The sequence below is a fragment of the Enhydra lutris genome, unplaced genomic scaffold (genome assembly GCF_002288905.1).
Source record: "Enhydra lutris kenyoni isolate GAN:26980312 unplaced genomic scaffold, ASM228890v2 scaffoldscaffold52, whole genome shotgun sequence".
NCBI lineage: Eukaryota > Metazoa > Chordata > Mammalia > Carnivora > Mustelidae > Enhydra > Enhydra lutris.
The window spans coordinates 7,001,739-7,018,086 of record NW_019154136.1 but is presented as its reverse complement, the minus strand read 5'-3'; the positions used below and the strand labels follow the sequence as shown (position 1 = coordinate 7,018,086).

General features: G+C 53.0%; 1 protein-coding gene across 1 annotated transcript in view; it reads left to right on the top strand.

Annotated features, from left to right (window-relative positions):
* Positions 1-16,348, top strand: part of LOC111157107 (WWC family member 3) — a 72,272-nt gene that overhangs the window by 35,914 nt on the left and 20,010 nt on the right. Inside the window, exons 8-11 of the mRNA XM_022518349.1 lie at positions 6,244-6,486; positions 9,318-9,407; positions 10,823-11,388; positions 14,865-15,300. Of these exons, the coding sequence (XP_022374057.1) occupies positions 6,244-6,486; positions 9,318-9,407; positions 10,823-11,388; positions 14,865-15,300 (1,335 nt within the window). The remainder of the gene's footprint in view (positions 1-6,243; positions 6,487-9,317; positions 9,408-10,822; positions 11,389-14,864; positions 15,301-16,348) is intronic.

Below are 16,348 nucleotides of genomic sequence, written 5' to 3'. Positions count from 1 at the left end.
GGGATCAGGGCGGAAAGTTGTGCGATCGCAAGTCTCCGAGGAGGTGGGGGGTCGGTCTGCGGCAGCCGGACAGGCTTGTAGTTGCAGAACAAAAGGGAGTGGGGATGGGGATGGAAGAGGCTGCGAGCAGGGAGGCAGGACCGCATCATGGCGGACCACTGGTGCCTTGGAAAGGAGTTGAAATTGCTGGGCATTCTAGGACCTTTGAGTCGGGAATGTTCAGTGTGAGCCGTCCCAGTGGGGAGATGTCCAAGAGGGCAGGGGGAGGTACCAGTCTGCGAATCTTTGGCATCTAGGTGATACTGATGTCGCGGGGTGGCAGAGCTCACTTTGGGAGACAGTGTGCACTGAAAAAGGAAAAGAATTCACGGTTGAATCATAAGAAAATCCCATAGCTATTGGTCTAGTGAGAGTGAAGTTTGCCGGAGGAGGGAAGAAAAAGTCCTAGAGAGCCTGGCTAGGAGTGAGCAGAAAAGAGAAGAGGAAGTAAAACCTCAGAAGATACTCCCCTGCGGGGACCCACAGCGATGGAGGAGATGCTGGCAAAGGGCGAAGGACAGACCAACCTCCTTCCCAAGCACTGCCCCGAAGTGTCCCTGTTCCACCGCGGTCCACCGCGCACAGGGAAAAGGAGTGCAGTGACGGGTTTTTATCATGCAGATGGGCTTTTTTTCCATTTAAAGAACTCTTGTTCTGATCATTTTTTTTTCCTGTTAAAATACCTTCCTCTTACAAAATGATGATGATAGTTGATGTGAGTAGGTTTTTGCAAAATCTCTACTTGGGAAAATAAAAAGTCGGCTGCCCTTCATCAGCCCCTCCCCCTTCCTCAAGTCGCAGGGGCTTGTGTGGCGTGTGATGTGAATGGCGCTCCCTGGAGCCTAAAGGAGGCGAATGGCCCCAAAGAGAGAGTTCTCAGAGGCCCACTTCGTGGCCAAGGATCACTTAGAAGGCGGATCTGGAGTTTTGATGATGAGTTGCTGTTCTCATTGGACTTGAAGCTGCTTTAAAATGTCTGTGGAGCATTCTTGTCGGCAGAGCCCCAGCCTCTGTCCAGCAAGGCCGTTGATCGCGGTGCCCTCTCTGGGGCACCTGGGGTTCTGCTCCCCTGAGGTGGCTGCAGGGCACCTTTCCAGACCCCGTGGAGTAATTCGATTTTGCCTCTAGTCACTGAAGTGAGTTTTTCTAGATCTGGCTCGATCTGGTGAGCGAGTGAGCGCCTGGCTTGTAACCTGCTCGGCTGTGGGTCACACGGTTGCCCGCTGCACCTGGCAAGGCGCTCGGCTGGCCACACCTTGGAGCCGTGGTCAGGACAGCCTGTAGACATGTGACATTAGGGAAGATCATTCCTCCACGAGAAGTTCAGCTTGCCTACCCTCTGCAAAACCTCCTGGGCTTTACCACTTCTAAGCTGGGGGAGAGGGGGTGTGTATGTATTTCAGAGATATCTCCCTTGCATATCTAGATTTGAGATGGTTTTTCAGAGTCGTGAAATTGTCAACATGCAGTGTTCTAGACAACGAGAAGTATCAGGATGTATTCAGATCTAAAGGAAGTTTGTGGAAGTGGGACTCATAATTCCAAGTGGTAGTGATTGCTAGAGAATTCCCTAGACCAAACCGCCACTCTCGTGGTGACTGGTTTTGTGTTTTCAACTCTGGCTCATGTGAAATGTACCAAATAAGTGCTTCTTTGTTTCCCTTCGGGAAGTCACTTTGGATTCTCAAGGCAGACCTTATGATTGGAATATTTTCACATTATTGGTTAAAAATTTAAAAATTTTTCTTTTCTTTTTTTAAAAAAAATATTTATTTGAGAGAGAGTGAGAAAGAGAGCATGAGAGTGGAATGAGGAGCTGATGGAGAAGCAGGCTCCCTGCTAAGCAGGGAGCCTGATGCAGGGCTTGATCCCAGGACCCCAGGATCTTTTTTTTTTTTTTTTTAATTTATTCATTTGATAGATAGAGATCACAAGTAGGCAGAGAGGCAGACAGAGAGAGAGGAGGAAGCAGGCTCCCGGCTGAGCAGAGAGCCGGACGTGGGGCTCGATCCCAGGACCCTGGGATCATGACCCGAGCCGAAGGCAGAGGCTTTAACCCACTGAGCCACCCAGGTGCCCCGGACCCCAGGATCTTGACCTGAACCAAAGGCAGACACTTCATCAATTGAGCTACCTGGGCACCCCAAAATTTTAGAATTTTTCAAAGCCAGTTTGGAAGAACAAGGCTTGAACCAATCCCAGTGACACAGATAGTTCCTTATTTTTAACCTAAGAGCACTTGTTCCAGAACTGTGCACAAACTGTAGCTGTTTCCATAGCAACACTCAAAGTCCAGCTAGGAACAAAACATTTGGCCCACCCAGTTTCTCTGTGTCTTAGCATGTGTTGCCAGGATGGGTCCTGCTGTTCCTCCGCTGTCAGGAATCAGTGTCGTGTTAGGGTTCCAATCGGCTCGACATTTAGCTCAGTCAGTAATTTTATCACCCACCTGACCTCGATCTCAGCTTAGGATTTCTTGAACTTCTGCTGTTCACTTACATGGATATTTACAAAAAGAAAACTAAAGAGAGAAAACATAAGCAGTATCAAATCTGTAGCTGCGATTGAAATCTGAAGGCACATGTCTCGAAGCTGACACTGTGTCCCAGAATGTGGCCTTGCCGTCCTGCAATGTCTTGTAACCATCAGATGGGACCGTGGCTTGCCTGGAGTTCCGTCTCCCTTCCAGAAAGCAGCCATATTTTAGGAACACACAAAATTATATGGTAGACTGCAGACTTTAGGTATAAATTCAAATAAGGATTATTTTAGATATATAAAATATACCTCAAAACTGTGTTATATTAGAAGTGCATTTTTTACAGTAAAAATGCAAATCACATTTAGGATTTCCGTGTGAATTGTGAGGGTCTCAGTAGTTTCTGCAGCATCAGTGCAGGTTTCCATTCATGGTTTAATGGTGCCTGGGTTGTAGCAGAAAACCTGTTCGGGGAAACACTGTGAGGGAGAATGATTCCTCTTTTACTTCTGCCTGCATCAAACCTGTTCAGGGGATCGAATTTGGAGATCACATAATAAATATGAAACCTGAATGCTTGATTTAAGGATTTGCTTTTGTTTCTTCTCTGTCATGAGCACACGGACATACATTTTAAAGCTTTTAAAGGCATTTGCAAGAGGTTATATATCCTCCGCTAATCCTGACACATGAAGTGTCGTCCTTGCAGATGGCTTGTTTGTAGGCCGGCAGCAGAGTCGACGAGACCCAACGCATCACAGGCAAAGCCGGCTTGCCTGTCCCATGGTGAATGCATGAGAAGTCACTGAAGGAATCCTTCTAGAGCTTTTGGCTTCCAGTGCAGACAGACAGGACGTATGTGCATCACCCCCGAATGTCTGCGTCTGGAGTGTGGCTGTAGGAAGGAAGTGGCACTTGGCAATATCTATCCGTATTCTAGATTCACAGCTCTGAGGCGACCATGCAGTCATCTGCATCCTTGTGAGATTTAATTATGTGAACAAGCAGTCCTCTTCAGCATAGAAACGCTTGCCCCGTGCTCAGCGCGGCCCGAACAGCTTTTCCGGGCGGGCCCCACGAAGTCGGTTTCGTCCTAATCTTGTCTGTTCTGCCAAGGTGGTCCCTTGCCGTGTGTCTGTGCGCACTTGTCTCGTAAGCTGTGCGGTGTCACGGTACACTGGGTGTCACTTGGGCCACTGTACTATTTGTCTTGTCCTTCAGTGGGCAGACCTTTTGAAGTTGGCCCTTCTCCTCTCTTCCCACCTATAATTCTTCTCTTCCCGCATTCTGTTTTTCTGGTAGTGGATACGACTTGAAATTTGCCGGGCAAGAGGAGGAGGATTATCTAGGGCTGCATCTTCTGCCCCCCTCGGCAACTTGAATGCTTATAGAGCGGCGGCTGACCAGCACCGGGCCAGCTCACGTGAAATCTTGATCACCTCCCATGTACACCCCAGAAAACTCACAGGGAGTGCTTTTAAAAACGTGGGCGCTTGTAGCATGTGAATGAGAATTAGTATACGTTACAGAATAATACAGCCGGGTTCAGAGAGGCTTTCCTGTGGCTTGTTCGGATAAATGACATGAAAAATTATGAGGACACAATGGAATTGCTCAGTGTTGTTCTTCTCTTTCACATTCATTCCTTACTCTTGACTTGTCTTGATCTTGATCTTGTTTTGATCTCCAGTAGAACGTTCCAGAAATTTCATTGGGTATAATGTCTGATTTGGCACCAACTTATTTATGGGCCGACTCGGAGTATGTTTTCCTTGGGCTTCAGTTATATGACTGCCATGAATTTTCATTACACTAATCACACATACGTGGATGTTCCGGCCCACTTGGATCCCCAGTCCCGGCCAGCCGCCTCTGCCAGCAGTATTTTTCAGTGACATGATCTGGCACCATTTTCCAACACATTTTCAGGAAATTAGTTTTAAGTTGGAAAAGAACTTGCCTAATAAAGCTACTGACGTTCAACTGTTTTCGTTACCTTCTTGGGGAATTAGACTTGAGTAAATGTGCCCATTTAAACTATAACTTGTATTTTTTTTTAAAGATTTTATTTATTTCTTTGAGTCAGAGAGAGAGAGTGTGCAGAAGCAGGGAGGAGGGGCAAGAGGCAGAGGGAGAAGCAGGCTCCCCTCAGAACAGGGAGCCTCACGCGGGACTCGATCCCATAACCCCAAGATCATGACCTGAGCCGAAGGCAGACGCTTAACTGACTAAGCCACCAGGCACCCCTACTCTTATTTTTTTATTTTATTTTTTTTACCATTGGTTTCCTCGATGGGTTTGGTACATGAAGAAGGCGTCTTACCCAGTGCTCCAGCCAGGCTGCCCAGTCCCCATGCTCATGTCTAGCTCGAGAGGAGCCTGAGCTGCCGCGGGGCCGGCCCCCAGGCTCTGACACGTGGGCCAGCCCCTGCTGATTGGTGGTATCCGCAGGGAGCACAGCACTGAGAAGGATTCTGAGGTCCGGACCTAGTGGGCAGGATGCCAGCTTCGATGAGTTTGTGTGTCTGGGGCAGGGGACAGGGTGGTGGCAGGAGTGCTCCCGCCATTCCTGTCGTAGTGAGGATCGTCAGCTGGGAGCCTAATGCAGGCCCCTAAGAGCTCCGCGGCCAGTTAGGATCCAGCAGGCCAGGCCGGGCTGCCTGAAAGCAGAGGGTTTTCAAACCGAAGTGAGGGTCAGAAGTATCTGGCTGACTTGTTAAAGCCCAGGTTGCCCGTCCCCATCCCCAGAGTGTCGCGTTCAACAGCCCTAGAGCGGTATCCCACGTTTCCATTTGTAACAAAGCCCCTGGTAACGCGGAGGCTGCCTGCCGGTCAGGGATCCCGCTTTGAGAATCGCTGTCTTAGAGGCTACAGGGCCGTTGCACCCCTGCTGCTTCCCTGTCGTCACAGCTCTCTGTGACCCGAGAGGAGTTCCTGGGTTTTGTTTTTGGGGCATATACGCCAGCATCTACCCTCCACAGCGCTGGGCTCAGGGGGAGTCTGGCGTCCCTCGTTTCTGTCTGAAAACAGATAGCCCTCCTAGGCAGCCCCACTTAAACTCGAAGGGCTGAAACCATTCTCCTCCACCCGTGAAAGGCTGCTCTGAAAATATAAGCCACATCCATCTCATTTAATCTGCATTTGGCGACAACTCAGGACACAAAGCCACGCTGCCTGTGTGCCAAGCAAACACGCAGAAGGTGGTGTGGGTCGCCGGGCGCTCAGGGGTTTCTGTTCCGGAGCCCTGTGCTGGGTGCACTGCTCTCCCGTCCAGGTGCTGTTGCCATTTAGGCCCGGCAGAGCAGGCAGGAAGCCAGAAGCATCCCTCGGGGATCTAGCACTGTGTTTAGCTCCTGATGATGGCAGGTGGGGAGAGAGGAGCTGGTTCCGTCCTGCTCTGGGTCAGTGCCGTGGAGGAAAGCACAGATCAGAACAGCACGGGGCCTGGGGTGTGGAGGAGCCAGCCTTCCCGTCCGTCCTTTGAGGCAGGCCTGTTATGCTTACTGCCATCCCTAGTCTCCTAGACCGGGGCAGGCGATGCAGAGGGTCTACACGCTCCTTTTATTATCCATCGTTTCCAGATGCTTTCTTTTTGTCATTTAGGGTTCACTTGGTGCAATAATTTCCATACTTAGCACAGGGAGTTTCCAGAATCCGTGCGATGGCGTGGAGAACGTTCAGTGCTATGTTGGCCTCATGAATCTTTCTGGGCCCGTCTCTTGCAGAGTCTCGACAATCCAGCAGCAGCTGGCCCAGCTAGAGAACGAGTCATGGCCAGGCCTGGCGGAGGCCGACAGGGACCGGTTGCAGCTCATCAAGGAGAAGGAAGCCCTGCTCCAGGAGCTGCAGCTCATCGTCCAGCAGAGAAGGCCGGCGGAAGACGTGGCGCGGCTGGAGGCGGAGAGGAGGCGCCTGGAGGAGGAGATCCAGCGCGCCCGGGCCACGTCGGTGCAGGGCGCCACGGAAAGGTGGGTGGCCTTGCGCCGTTTTGGGAGCAGGCAGGACTCAGCGTCCTGGTAAGGTCCAACCAGAAATGCGAACTCGGAGAACTAGCCCATGACCCTCGATTGGTCCTGGTCGTTAAGACGCAGGTCATCGACTGCCTGGTGTGTTTCCTGGAGGAGCGGAGGGAAGGCAGGCGCTGGCCCTTCCCAGCTCTTCCCGGGCGCCCGCGGTTCCCATTCCCTGTTCGGAAGCAGGAGGGCATGCAGCGAGGGGAGCTGGGAGCCCCTTGCTTAGCGCCCCCCTTCCAGCATCGGAATGCGTTCCCCTTGTCTGCGGGACGGCCGGCAGGAGGCTGGGAGGCGGCTGCGGGCCCGGGGAGGGAGCCCCGTTGCTGGCCCGGCCGGCGTGGCGGCGAGCCACCCCTTCGCCTCGTCTGCCACTCGGGCCTCCCCCGGGAGCTGCCGGCTCTGCGGCAGCACGAAGCCGGCGGCCTGGCGCCTGCCCGCTCCCAGAGGCGCCTGTCCGCAGCCCGTCTCGGGCTGTCTGCGGGCATCGGAGGGGTGAGGCCGGCCGGCACCCCGAGTCCTCATTGCCCGGCCTTTTGGCGTGTGCCGGGCCACCGCCTTCCATTTGCCGCGCGCGGTCCGGGGCCGTGTCGGAGGCCGGCTCTGTTCCACATTTCGCGGCTGTCAGGAGTGTATCTGCGGGGACCCACCGAGCTTTGGAGAGCCCTCCCGGGGCGATCACCCATGTGACCGTGTACTGGACCTTCACATGCGGTGCGTCAGAAGGGCTGTACGCCATGCACGTATGAGCCTTCATAGGTAGCGTGTCACAGCTGAGTCACTGCGTGCGGACCGACGCCCTAAGGGCTGTCATCTAATCACACGGGAGTTTACCCAACCGAGGTACGTGTTGGGGTTATCGATGCTTGGATAGTCACCATTAATGTCTGTGTGGTGACATTAGTGGCTGATGTCATTGCTGGCGGGAAGTGGTGGCCATGGGAGAGCCCGGCTCAAAGGAATACAGGAGCGAGTTTTAGTTTGCTTGAGGCGATCGTGTGCCCTGTCACTTCACTCAGAATAAACGCGGAGTTGATTTTGACCCTGGAAAGGGACGGTGAACTGAAGTTTTCGCCTGTGCGCCTGCGCTTCCGCTCTCCCCTGGGTACTCTGTGGTGTGTGTGTTGGGTAGGAGGGCCTGGGAGTTTGTTGGCTGGGTTGTCTCTTAAGGAGGGTGGACTCTGTCCTGTGAATGCCCCCTGCTGCTCAAGACCCCACACGCATGGGGCACCTGGGTGGCTCAGTGGGTTAAAGCCTCTGCCTTCAGCTCAGGTCGTGATCCCAGGGTCCTGGGATCGAGCCCCATATCGGGCTCTCTGCTCAGTGGGGAGCCTGCTTCCTCCTCTCTCTCTCTCTCTCTGCCTGCCTCTCCACCTACTTGTGATCTCTCTCTCTCTGTCAAATAAATAAAATCTTAAAAAAAAAAAAAAAGACCCCACACGCATGCACCCTTGACTGTTTTTGCCCTCGCCACGTGGAAATCCCAGCACACATGAGTGCTGGGGTCCCAGGGTACAAATCCACAGAACCCCATGGAGCTGGTGGGACTCTCGGTGCCCGGGTTCAGGGACTGGGTTGGCCAAGCTCGTTCAGCTGATGGAGTCTCTTCTGGGACCAGGCCAGGTGCTGAGTCCTGGGATGCAGAGCCCTCTCCACTGGGACTGAGTTGGCCCTCATGTGTCTCCTGAATCTGCCGCTAAGTGGCCTTGGGCCAGGAGGGGTGTCCCCTGCTGCTGACAGGCACTTCCCTGGCGGCCACTTCTGCCAGTGGTTACTGTCTGCGACCCACGCTGCACAGCGAGGTGGGGTTGGGGGGAGCTAAGTGCTCCCCCGGGGCTCCTGTAGCCGGGGCCTTCTGGGCCAGGGGGAGGCAGGCCCGTTTCTCTGTGCGCCTCCCTTCACTGGATGCATGCTTGAATTGGGAGTAAGGACCCGGAGGTGGGAGGCTTTCCCTGGAACAGGCTGAGGGCTGTTGTTAGACCCAATGTGGAGATGGAGCAAAGTGGCCGAGGTCGGCGTCTTCCGGCCGAGGTGGGCTAGTGAGTATCACTGGGGATTGGGATGGTGTCAAGCCTTTTCCCCATCAAAGGACAGACCTGCTTTAAGGGTACCTACTTGGTCACATGTTAAATGCCGTGGTTTGATTTATAAACAAGGACTGTTTTGTTCTGAGGCAAACACATTCATTCATTCATTCAGCGTTGAGTGCCTGGATGTGTCGGGTTCCATTCAAGGCGGTGGCCTTAGTGCAGCGGACAGAGTTCATTCCAGAAATCCTAAAGTTGAAGATAGTGGGAAGAAGAGAAAAAACGCCCTCCAACCCTGTGACAGTTGCTGTTTTGTTTTATTTGTGTCTAATCTTAATTCTATGGATTTTAGAATCGCATGCGTTTTTGCCCAGAGGGGGCTTAAGCAAGGGACTGTGATACGTTCGCAGGAATTCCAGCGGATTACTGCGTGCTGTGCGTGGGAGGCCGTCTTCTAGTCGGGTCCAGCCTCTCATCCTTTCTGTCTGTTAGTGCACCTGCCCAACCCCCCGTCTGTTCACCCACCCACCCATCTCTGGAGCTTCTACGGTGTATCAGGCACTGTTCAGGGTGCTGGGGGGACAGCGTCAAGCAAGACACAAGCAGTCTCTGTTATCGTGGTGTTCGCGACCTGCAAGTGTTTTCTAGAATGGAGTCATTCAGACTTAAATTGCTTGGGGGAAATTTACAGTTGAATTTCTTGTTGGGAAAATAAACTCACCCTCTTTGAAATCCACCAGTGGACTGTTTTCTTACCTACAGGATTCTGCTTCAGGAAAAAAGAAATTGTCTCCTTATGCAGCTGGAAGAAGCTACCCGCTTGACATCCTATCTCCAGTCCCAGTTAAAAAGGTTGGTAACTTTATTTATTTTTATTTTTTTCGGCGGGGGTGGGGGGTGCAGAGGGAGAGAGAGAATCTCAAGCAGGCTCCACGAGATCATGGCCTGAGCTGAAATCAGGAGTTAGAGGCTTAACTGACTGAGCCACCCAGGTGACCCTAAAAAGGCAGATAACTTTATTTTATTTAAAAAAAAATTTTTTTTAAAAAGATTTTATTTATTTATTTGTCAGAGAGAGAGAGCGAGAGAGATCGAGCACGGGCAGACAGAATGGCAGGCAGAGGCAGAGGGAGAAGCGGGTTCCCTGCCGAGCAAGGAGCCCGATGTCGGACTCTATCCCAGGACGCTGGGATCATGACCTGAGCCGAAGGCAGCCTGCTTAACCAACTGAGCCACCCAGGTGTCCCAATTTAAAAAAATTTTTTTAAGACTTTATTTGAGAGAGGTAAAGAGAGATCACAAAGGCAGAGCAGCAGGCAGAGGGAGAAGGAGAAGCAGGCTCCCTGCTGAGCAGGGAGCCCAATGTGGGGCTTGATCCCAGGACCCTGAGATCATGTTCTGAGCTAAAAGGCAGAGGCTTAATCGACTGAGCCACCCAGGCGCCTCAAAGCAGGTAACTTTAAAAGTGCAAACTATGCCTAATTATCATGTTATGATGGCATGTCCATGAACTTCATCATTCCCTTGAACGTGTTTTCCCTCGTACCAGAATTTAGAACCAGAAGTGGTTGTAAACACAGAGGCAGGGAGCGGCTATGTTGTATTTTTAAGAGGAGTCGCTGATGTAGGGTGCAGGGAGCGGGAGGAGAACCGAGCTTGGCTGCACAACAGAGGGTCTGAAGTCAAATTCGCCTGGTGATTTTATAATTTACAGCTTCTGAGGTGTATATATCCATCTCCATATGCACATGGATAGTTTTAATTTTTTTTTTTTTTGGCTAAACAATATGAATATTTTTAAAGTAAGATTTGGTTGCTCAGTGGTAGCTTCCTTTTCAAGTACATATATATATATTACAGGCTTTCCATGTCTTATTTTCTCAGTAATTCCCCCTCGCACCACCACGAGGTAGGCATGATTATCTTGCAGCCCCCAGTGAGAAAGCGGGGCGGGGGGGATCCCGAAAGGGCAAGTCACTCGACCCGGTAGGCTCGGCTGGTCGGCCTTGGGAGCTGGGACCTGAAGCCAGGTATGAGTCTCCGATGTTACCTACCGCTCTCGACTGACAGTCACAAGAAGCAAACGAAATACTAGTGGAGGTGCCTCACGAATGCTTGTGAATGGTTAGAGACACGCTCTGTTCCGGGGCGGGGGGCGAGGGAGCGGGATTCTGTTCCCCCTGGAACCGAGCAGGTGCTCCCCTTCGCAGTGCACAGCGGCGGGGCTCAAGCACGGGCCTTCTAAGAGCGCGCCTCCCTTGTTACAGCCTGTCGGCCAGCAGCCTGACTGTGTCTTCAGGGAGCAGTCGCGGGTCCCTGGCCTCCAGCCGGGGCTCGCTGGCCTCCAGCCGCGGGTCCTTGAGCTCCGTCAGCTTCACCGACATCTACGGCCTCCCACAGTACGAGAAACCCGACGCCGAGTGTGGCCAGCTTCTGCGCTTCGATCTCATTCCCTTCGACTCCCTGGGACGAGACGCCCCCTTCTTGGACCCCCCGGTGCCCTCGGGCTTCCACAAGCAGAGGCGCTCCCTGGACACGCCACAGTCCTTGGCCTCCCTGTCCTCCCGCTCCTCCCTGTCCTCTCTGTCTCCCCCGAGCTCGCCCTTGGACACGCCCTTCCTCCCGGCCTCACGTGACTCGCCCTTGGCCCAACTGGGGGACGGTTTCGAGGTGCCCGGCCTGGGCACCCTCGACAGACTGCGGGCCCAGGCCTCTGCTTTGGGGGATGAAGACTTGCAGGGCACGGCCTCCCTTCAGCCTCACGGGTTCCCCGGGGATGGGGAAGGACCTCGCGAGCGAGGACCCCAAGCGACCGTCACTCCCACGGCTGCCAGTGAGTACTGAGGCGTGCTGCGGGTTTTCTCGTGCTGGGGAAACGGCGGTTTCGGCTTTGGGGATGAAGTCGCGTGCAGTTGTGCTGACGTCAGCTGGCTCTTCGATTCCATAGCGAGCTTTTCAGACTGTTGGTGGGGTCACGCCTGCCACCTGCATGCTTTCCTCCTGGGGCCCTGGGGTCTGGGGTCTGGAGAGGTCGTGGAGCTGGTCAGGTCGTCTTCCCCGGGTGTTTGGCTTGTCTTCAGAATGAGCTCCATTGTTGAAAAGGATGGTAAGCACCCCCGCCTCCCGCAGTCCGAGGCCGCTCAGGAGGTCCTGGGGCCTCCGTGAGCTCCCCAGGGTTCGCACCACCGGGGAGCAGCACTGGCCTGGGTCTGCTCGTAGCCCCGGTGGAAAGCTCTACCTCCTGTGTCCCTGTGACTTCATCTCTTCAGCCTTTGTCCTCCCAGTTTTCAAAGGTGTAATTTATCAAATGTGGGAATGAAAATAATTGGTGTCGTTTCAAAAGACATGCTGGTAAGCATCCATCATTTCTACCCAAGCGATGTCTCTGGTACCCCTCAGATCGATCCAGGCTGACCTTGTGCATCCAGTCAGTTACCTCAGCTTGTCCTGGGTGCCCGGGCCTGTCCAGTGGTAGCCCCCATAGAAAACGGGTCTGTCGCTCCAGAGAACGTTCCAGCTGATAGCTTATGCACAAAGCAGGGCCTAGGCTCCGCCCCTCCTCATCTGGACCCCATGTGCTTTTCTGAGCCAAGCTGTAGCAACTTTAACTCCCTTAGAGTTCCGAGAGGACCAAGAGCAAGGTCTCCTTCCTCAGGTTCGTGAACTTTTATATACACGGCAAGGTTTTAGACCTTCCATTTAGGCAAACACAAGATATTTGTGTAGCTTAGTGGGTCTCAACCAGGGGAGTATTTGAACCCTGGAAGGTACCAGTCAGTGGCTGGAGACAGGTTTGGATTGTCACAAGTGAAGGCCGTGCGAGGGGGCGCTGCTGGCGTCTAGTGGGTGGAGGCCAGGGGTGCGGCTCCCCATTGTCCAGTGCCCGGCACGGCCCCTGTCACAAGGAGCCCTCCGGCCAAGCGGTCGGTAATGCTGAGGCCGAGAGTCCTGGTCTGGTCGTTTACCGGTGAGCGGTCCTGCAGCAGGGGGCAGAAACGACATGTGAGGACAAAGCCAGGGCTGTGTGGTGGAAACAGCTTCAGACACACAGCTTCGGGGCCCAGACTCTGTTGCCTGGCCTGCTGGCCGGCTAGCTGCGTGACCTTGAGTGCATGCGCGGACTCGGCCGAGTCTTGGCTTCCCTGCCCACAAACAAGGCGGTCTTCACTCACCACCCTTGTGTTTGCCCGAGTTTTATGTATGTAAGCACGCTGGTTACTGTGGCTCTAATCAAATGATCGGCTCTGTTAGCACCTGCCTGCTGGCCCAGGGATGTGTGAGCTCGGGAGGCCGCCCTGTGGCTTTGTGGCACCTGTGACTTTGCTGACTCCTCTGTGTTTACGAGCATGCCTTTCGCATCCCCAGGCTTAACGGTTTCTGGCATTCACGTGTGCAGGTGCCCTTCGTCCCCTTTGTTCTTTATAATCACAGGTTCAGTGCTCCATGTTTACTCCTTTAATTCAAAAAAGAAAACACAAAATCGGGACCAAATGGCACATCTGTTGTTGCTTAAGCTGATTGCCCTCAGTGCCTCGCCTCCCTGCCAGCCTGGCTTTAAAGGTTGAGGCACGAGTATCAGTCTTGTTAGGCAGAAAGTCCCAAGGCCCAGGGGCCCTTTTCGGCCAGGGGAAGGACAGGGTGAGAGGGGAGAAGAGCTGATTGAGTTTCCCATCCTGATTATTTTTTTCTTCCCACTCTGGCTAACGTTGTGTAATGGTTCAGTCCCTAGACAGGGAGGTATTTGGTTATGCTGTGTTCGGGTAGTGCCACCTCGTGGTCAGTTCTTGTATGACAGTGTCCCTTGACTTGGGTCTTTATAGATCGAAATTGGTAACTCTGTGAATGCATTGGTCCTAGTGGGTGCCCCCCCACCGAAGGCTGGGTTGGGGAACCAGCTGCAGGTGTGGACATGGGTGACTTCTGGCCTCTCTTGATGTTTGTGGGAACACTTGAGCCTAGAGTCATCGTACCTTCGTAAAGATGGCAGGGATCTTGGTACTGCTTGTTACTCTGCGCGCGTTTATGACGCCTGCCGTCACGTAGTTCCCCCAGACTTTCTAGTTTCCTTAGGAACAGGACAGCCTAAGTTTGACCTCCGGCACATTTAGCTGTTAGAAAGATAAAATTGTGGTACGTGGAAATTCAAAATTGCCCAAACCTATAAAGCAACCTCTAGAGTCATTTCTTCCATTGTGTTTTAAATCAAGCTGAGGAGGTAGAAGGTGGGCAAGGGGAGTGGGGAAATAGACTATAATCTTGAATGTTTTTAATATTTTTACTACACTTTTATCTTTCTGGGATTTCAAAAGCCAACTGTGTCGGCATACCCGGCTGACTCAGTCCTTGGAGCGTGTGACCCTTGATCTCGGGGTTGTGAGTTCGAGCCCCATGCTGGGTGTAGAGATTACTTAAAATCTTTTAAAAAAGCCAAATGTATCATGACTTTTGAAGTCTTTTCCTGTTTTCTTTTCCCATTAGTATTTGCTAATCTAAGTCTGGGAAACCTTGATTTTGTTCATCCGCTGATTGACTTTTTTATGATACTCATACTCTGTTTAAAACTGTTGGCTTAAATTCTGCAGTTTTTTCACTTTGTGCTTTTTTTCTTTATCTCCTTTCTCATGCGGCTCGACAGAAACGTTCACTGTAAGTGACCTCGGAATCCCTCCCCTTGCTGGTCAGACAGTGAGCACGTCTTTGTGCGATGAAATCTGGTTAGCGTGGGAGGGGTGTGGCCAGGAGGGGCGTACCGCATAGCTGTGCCTTAAAGAAGCTTGCTGGTTACTGTTATCATTATTATTAATATTATTATTGTCATTTCAATGTTAATATTTATCATGGCTACTAAAGTTGTATAAGAACTTGTCTAAAAGCTTGAAGTACTTATTCCTCTGTATTTCTCCCCACATACCAGTGGTTGTCATTATTTTACTAATAGGCCACCTGGCAGCTTTGCCCACAATGTGACTTTCATTGTATTTTCTTTTCATCAAGCAGTGCTGATGTCCTTAGGTCTCAGTGTCTGTCTGTCTGTCTTGAACGGTGGAAAGGTCGGTGATGTTCACAAGGAATGTCGGGAGGGCCGTCGGTTCCTTCCTTCCCTGGCCTTGCGCCCCGCGCCCCAGGCGGCCGCGGATGTGGCGTGGGAGCTGCTGTGCGCTTTTTCTCAGCCCCGGCAACTGCTGATCGTACTTCCTTCCGACACCTGCTGCCAGTTGCCAGTCGCTCTGTGAATGCGATGACTAAGCCTGGGATCACTGAGGATTAATTCCTTCGTTTCCTTTTTCTCCTCCGAGACTGGCCCTGCAGTGAGGGAGAAGCGGTGCGAGCGCTGCACCGTCGGCTTCGCCGGAAGTGCCCGGGCTCCTTGCTTGTGGGCTGGCCTTGCAGGAGTGCAAGGCTGTGCCCGGGAAGCCGAGCGGGGTGCCGGGGCACGGGGTGCAGGCAGGGAGCGCTCTCGTTGGCGGGAGAGCCGCGCAACAAAGGGCTTCCATCTGAATTCCGAGCTGGGGCCTTCGGGGCCTCCCGTGGGGCAGGAGTGGCGAGAAGAGCTGGGCTCTGAGAGTCCGCTCCTCCGGCCATCCCGGCACGGAGCCGGCTTCAGTCCTGGACCAGCGAGGCGCCCCGGAGCTGCCCGGGCCGGGCACTGCAGACGTCGGAAGGACAGCCTTCGTCTGCGGCTGAGAGCTGCGGCCCGAGCCAGCCCGTCTGTCCGGGCGCTGTCTAGCGTGTTTGGCTTGGATCGGTGTGCGAATGACGACTTGGTTGGAAAGCGAGCTGGTGCTCAGTGGCCTGGACACTTCCCTCAACGTAGGGCTGCGCAGGTGCCTAGATTGTCGTGTTCAGATCTGAGATGGCTGAAGGGAAGCACAGAGAGGACAGGGGGACCCGCGCTGCTAACAGGAGGCATCGTGATGTCAGAGGAAGGCCCCGTTCGGGGCTCCGTGTTTACTTCCCGTCTTCTCACCAAGTCGGCCCCTCTGGAAGGCGCTGACACGCCCGTGTGCACGTTCACACCTGCCACAGGAGGGTGGCGGCCCGGCTTTCACTGGCTTTGTGAAAAGGAACTTGTGAGGGAAGGAGCAAAGACAGGGCATGAAGTGCTAAAAGGAAGAATGTCGATGGTTACTTTTGGCTCTTGATTAAGAGAGAGACAAGGCAAAGATAAACTGCCTAGTACTGGTAGCTTGCTAACCCCAGGAAAGCAATTTTCGAAAGAAGCAGATCTGGCCCCTGGGCTGCCGGGAGGACGTGGCCGTCAGAGGAGCTGTTTCCAGAGGCTGAGTCTGGGGTCAGCTGTGTCCTGTGACCTGGAAGTCACCACATCTTATTAGGGTTTATTTGGATAATTAAAAAAAATTCTTTTCTGGTTATAAAATATAGAGTATATGTTTATTGTATAAAATATGGGAAATACCAAGCATCGTAAAGAAGGAAATGAAAAACACCCCGCCCCCCATTTACATGCATTTAGGTAAGAGGTGCTGTCCACATTTGGGGTAACCTTTCTTTCCTGGTCTTTTAGGGATGATGGTCTTTCTCAAAGTGTGATACGAAAGGGCATCCCCCCATCTTCTTCTCGATGCTGTGTACATTAAGGAGGTGAAGAGAGATTTGTGACTGTTTTAAAGAGATTTTAGGGGCGCCTGCGTGGCTCAGTGGGTTAAGCATCTGCTTCCGGCTCAGGTTGTGATCCTGGGGTCCTGGAATCGAGCCCCATGTGGAGCTTGCTGCTCAGCGGGGAGCCTGCTTCTCCCTCTCCCTGTGCCTGACGCTGCCCCTGCTAGTGCTCT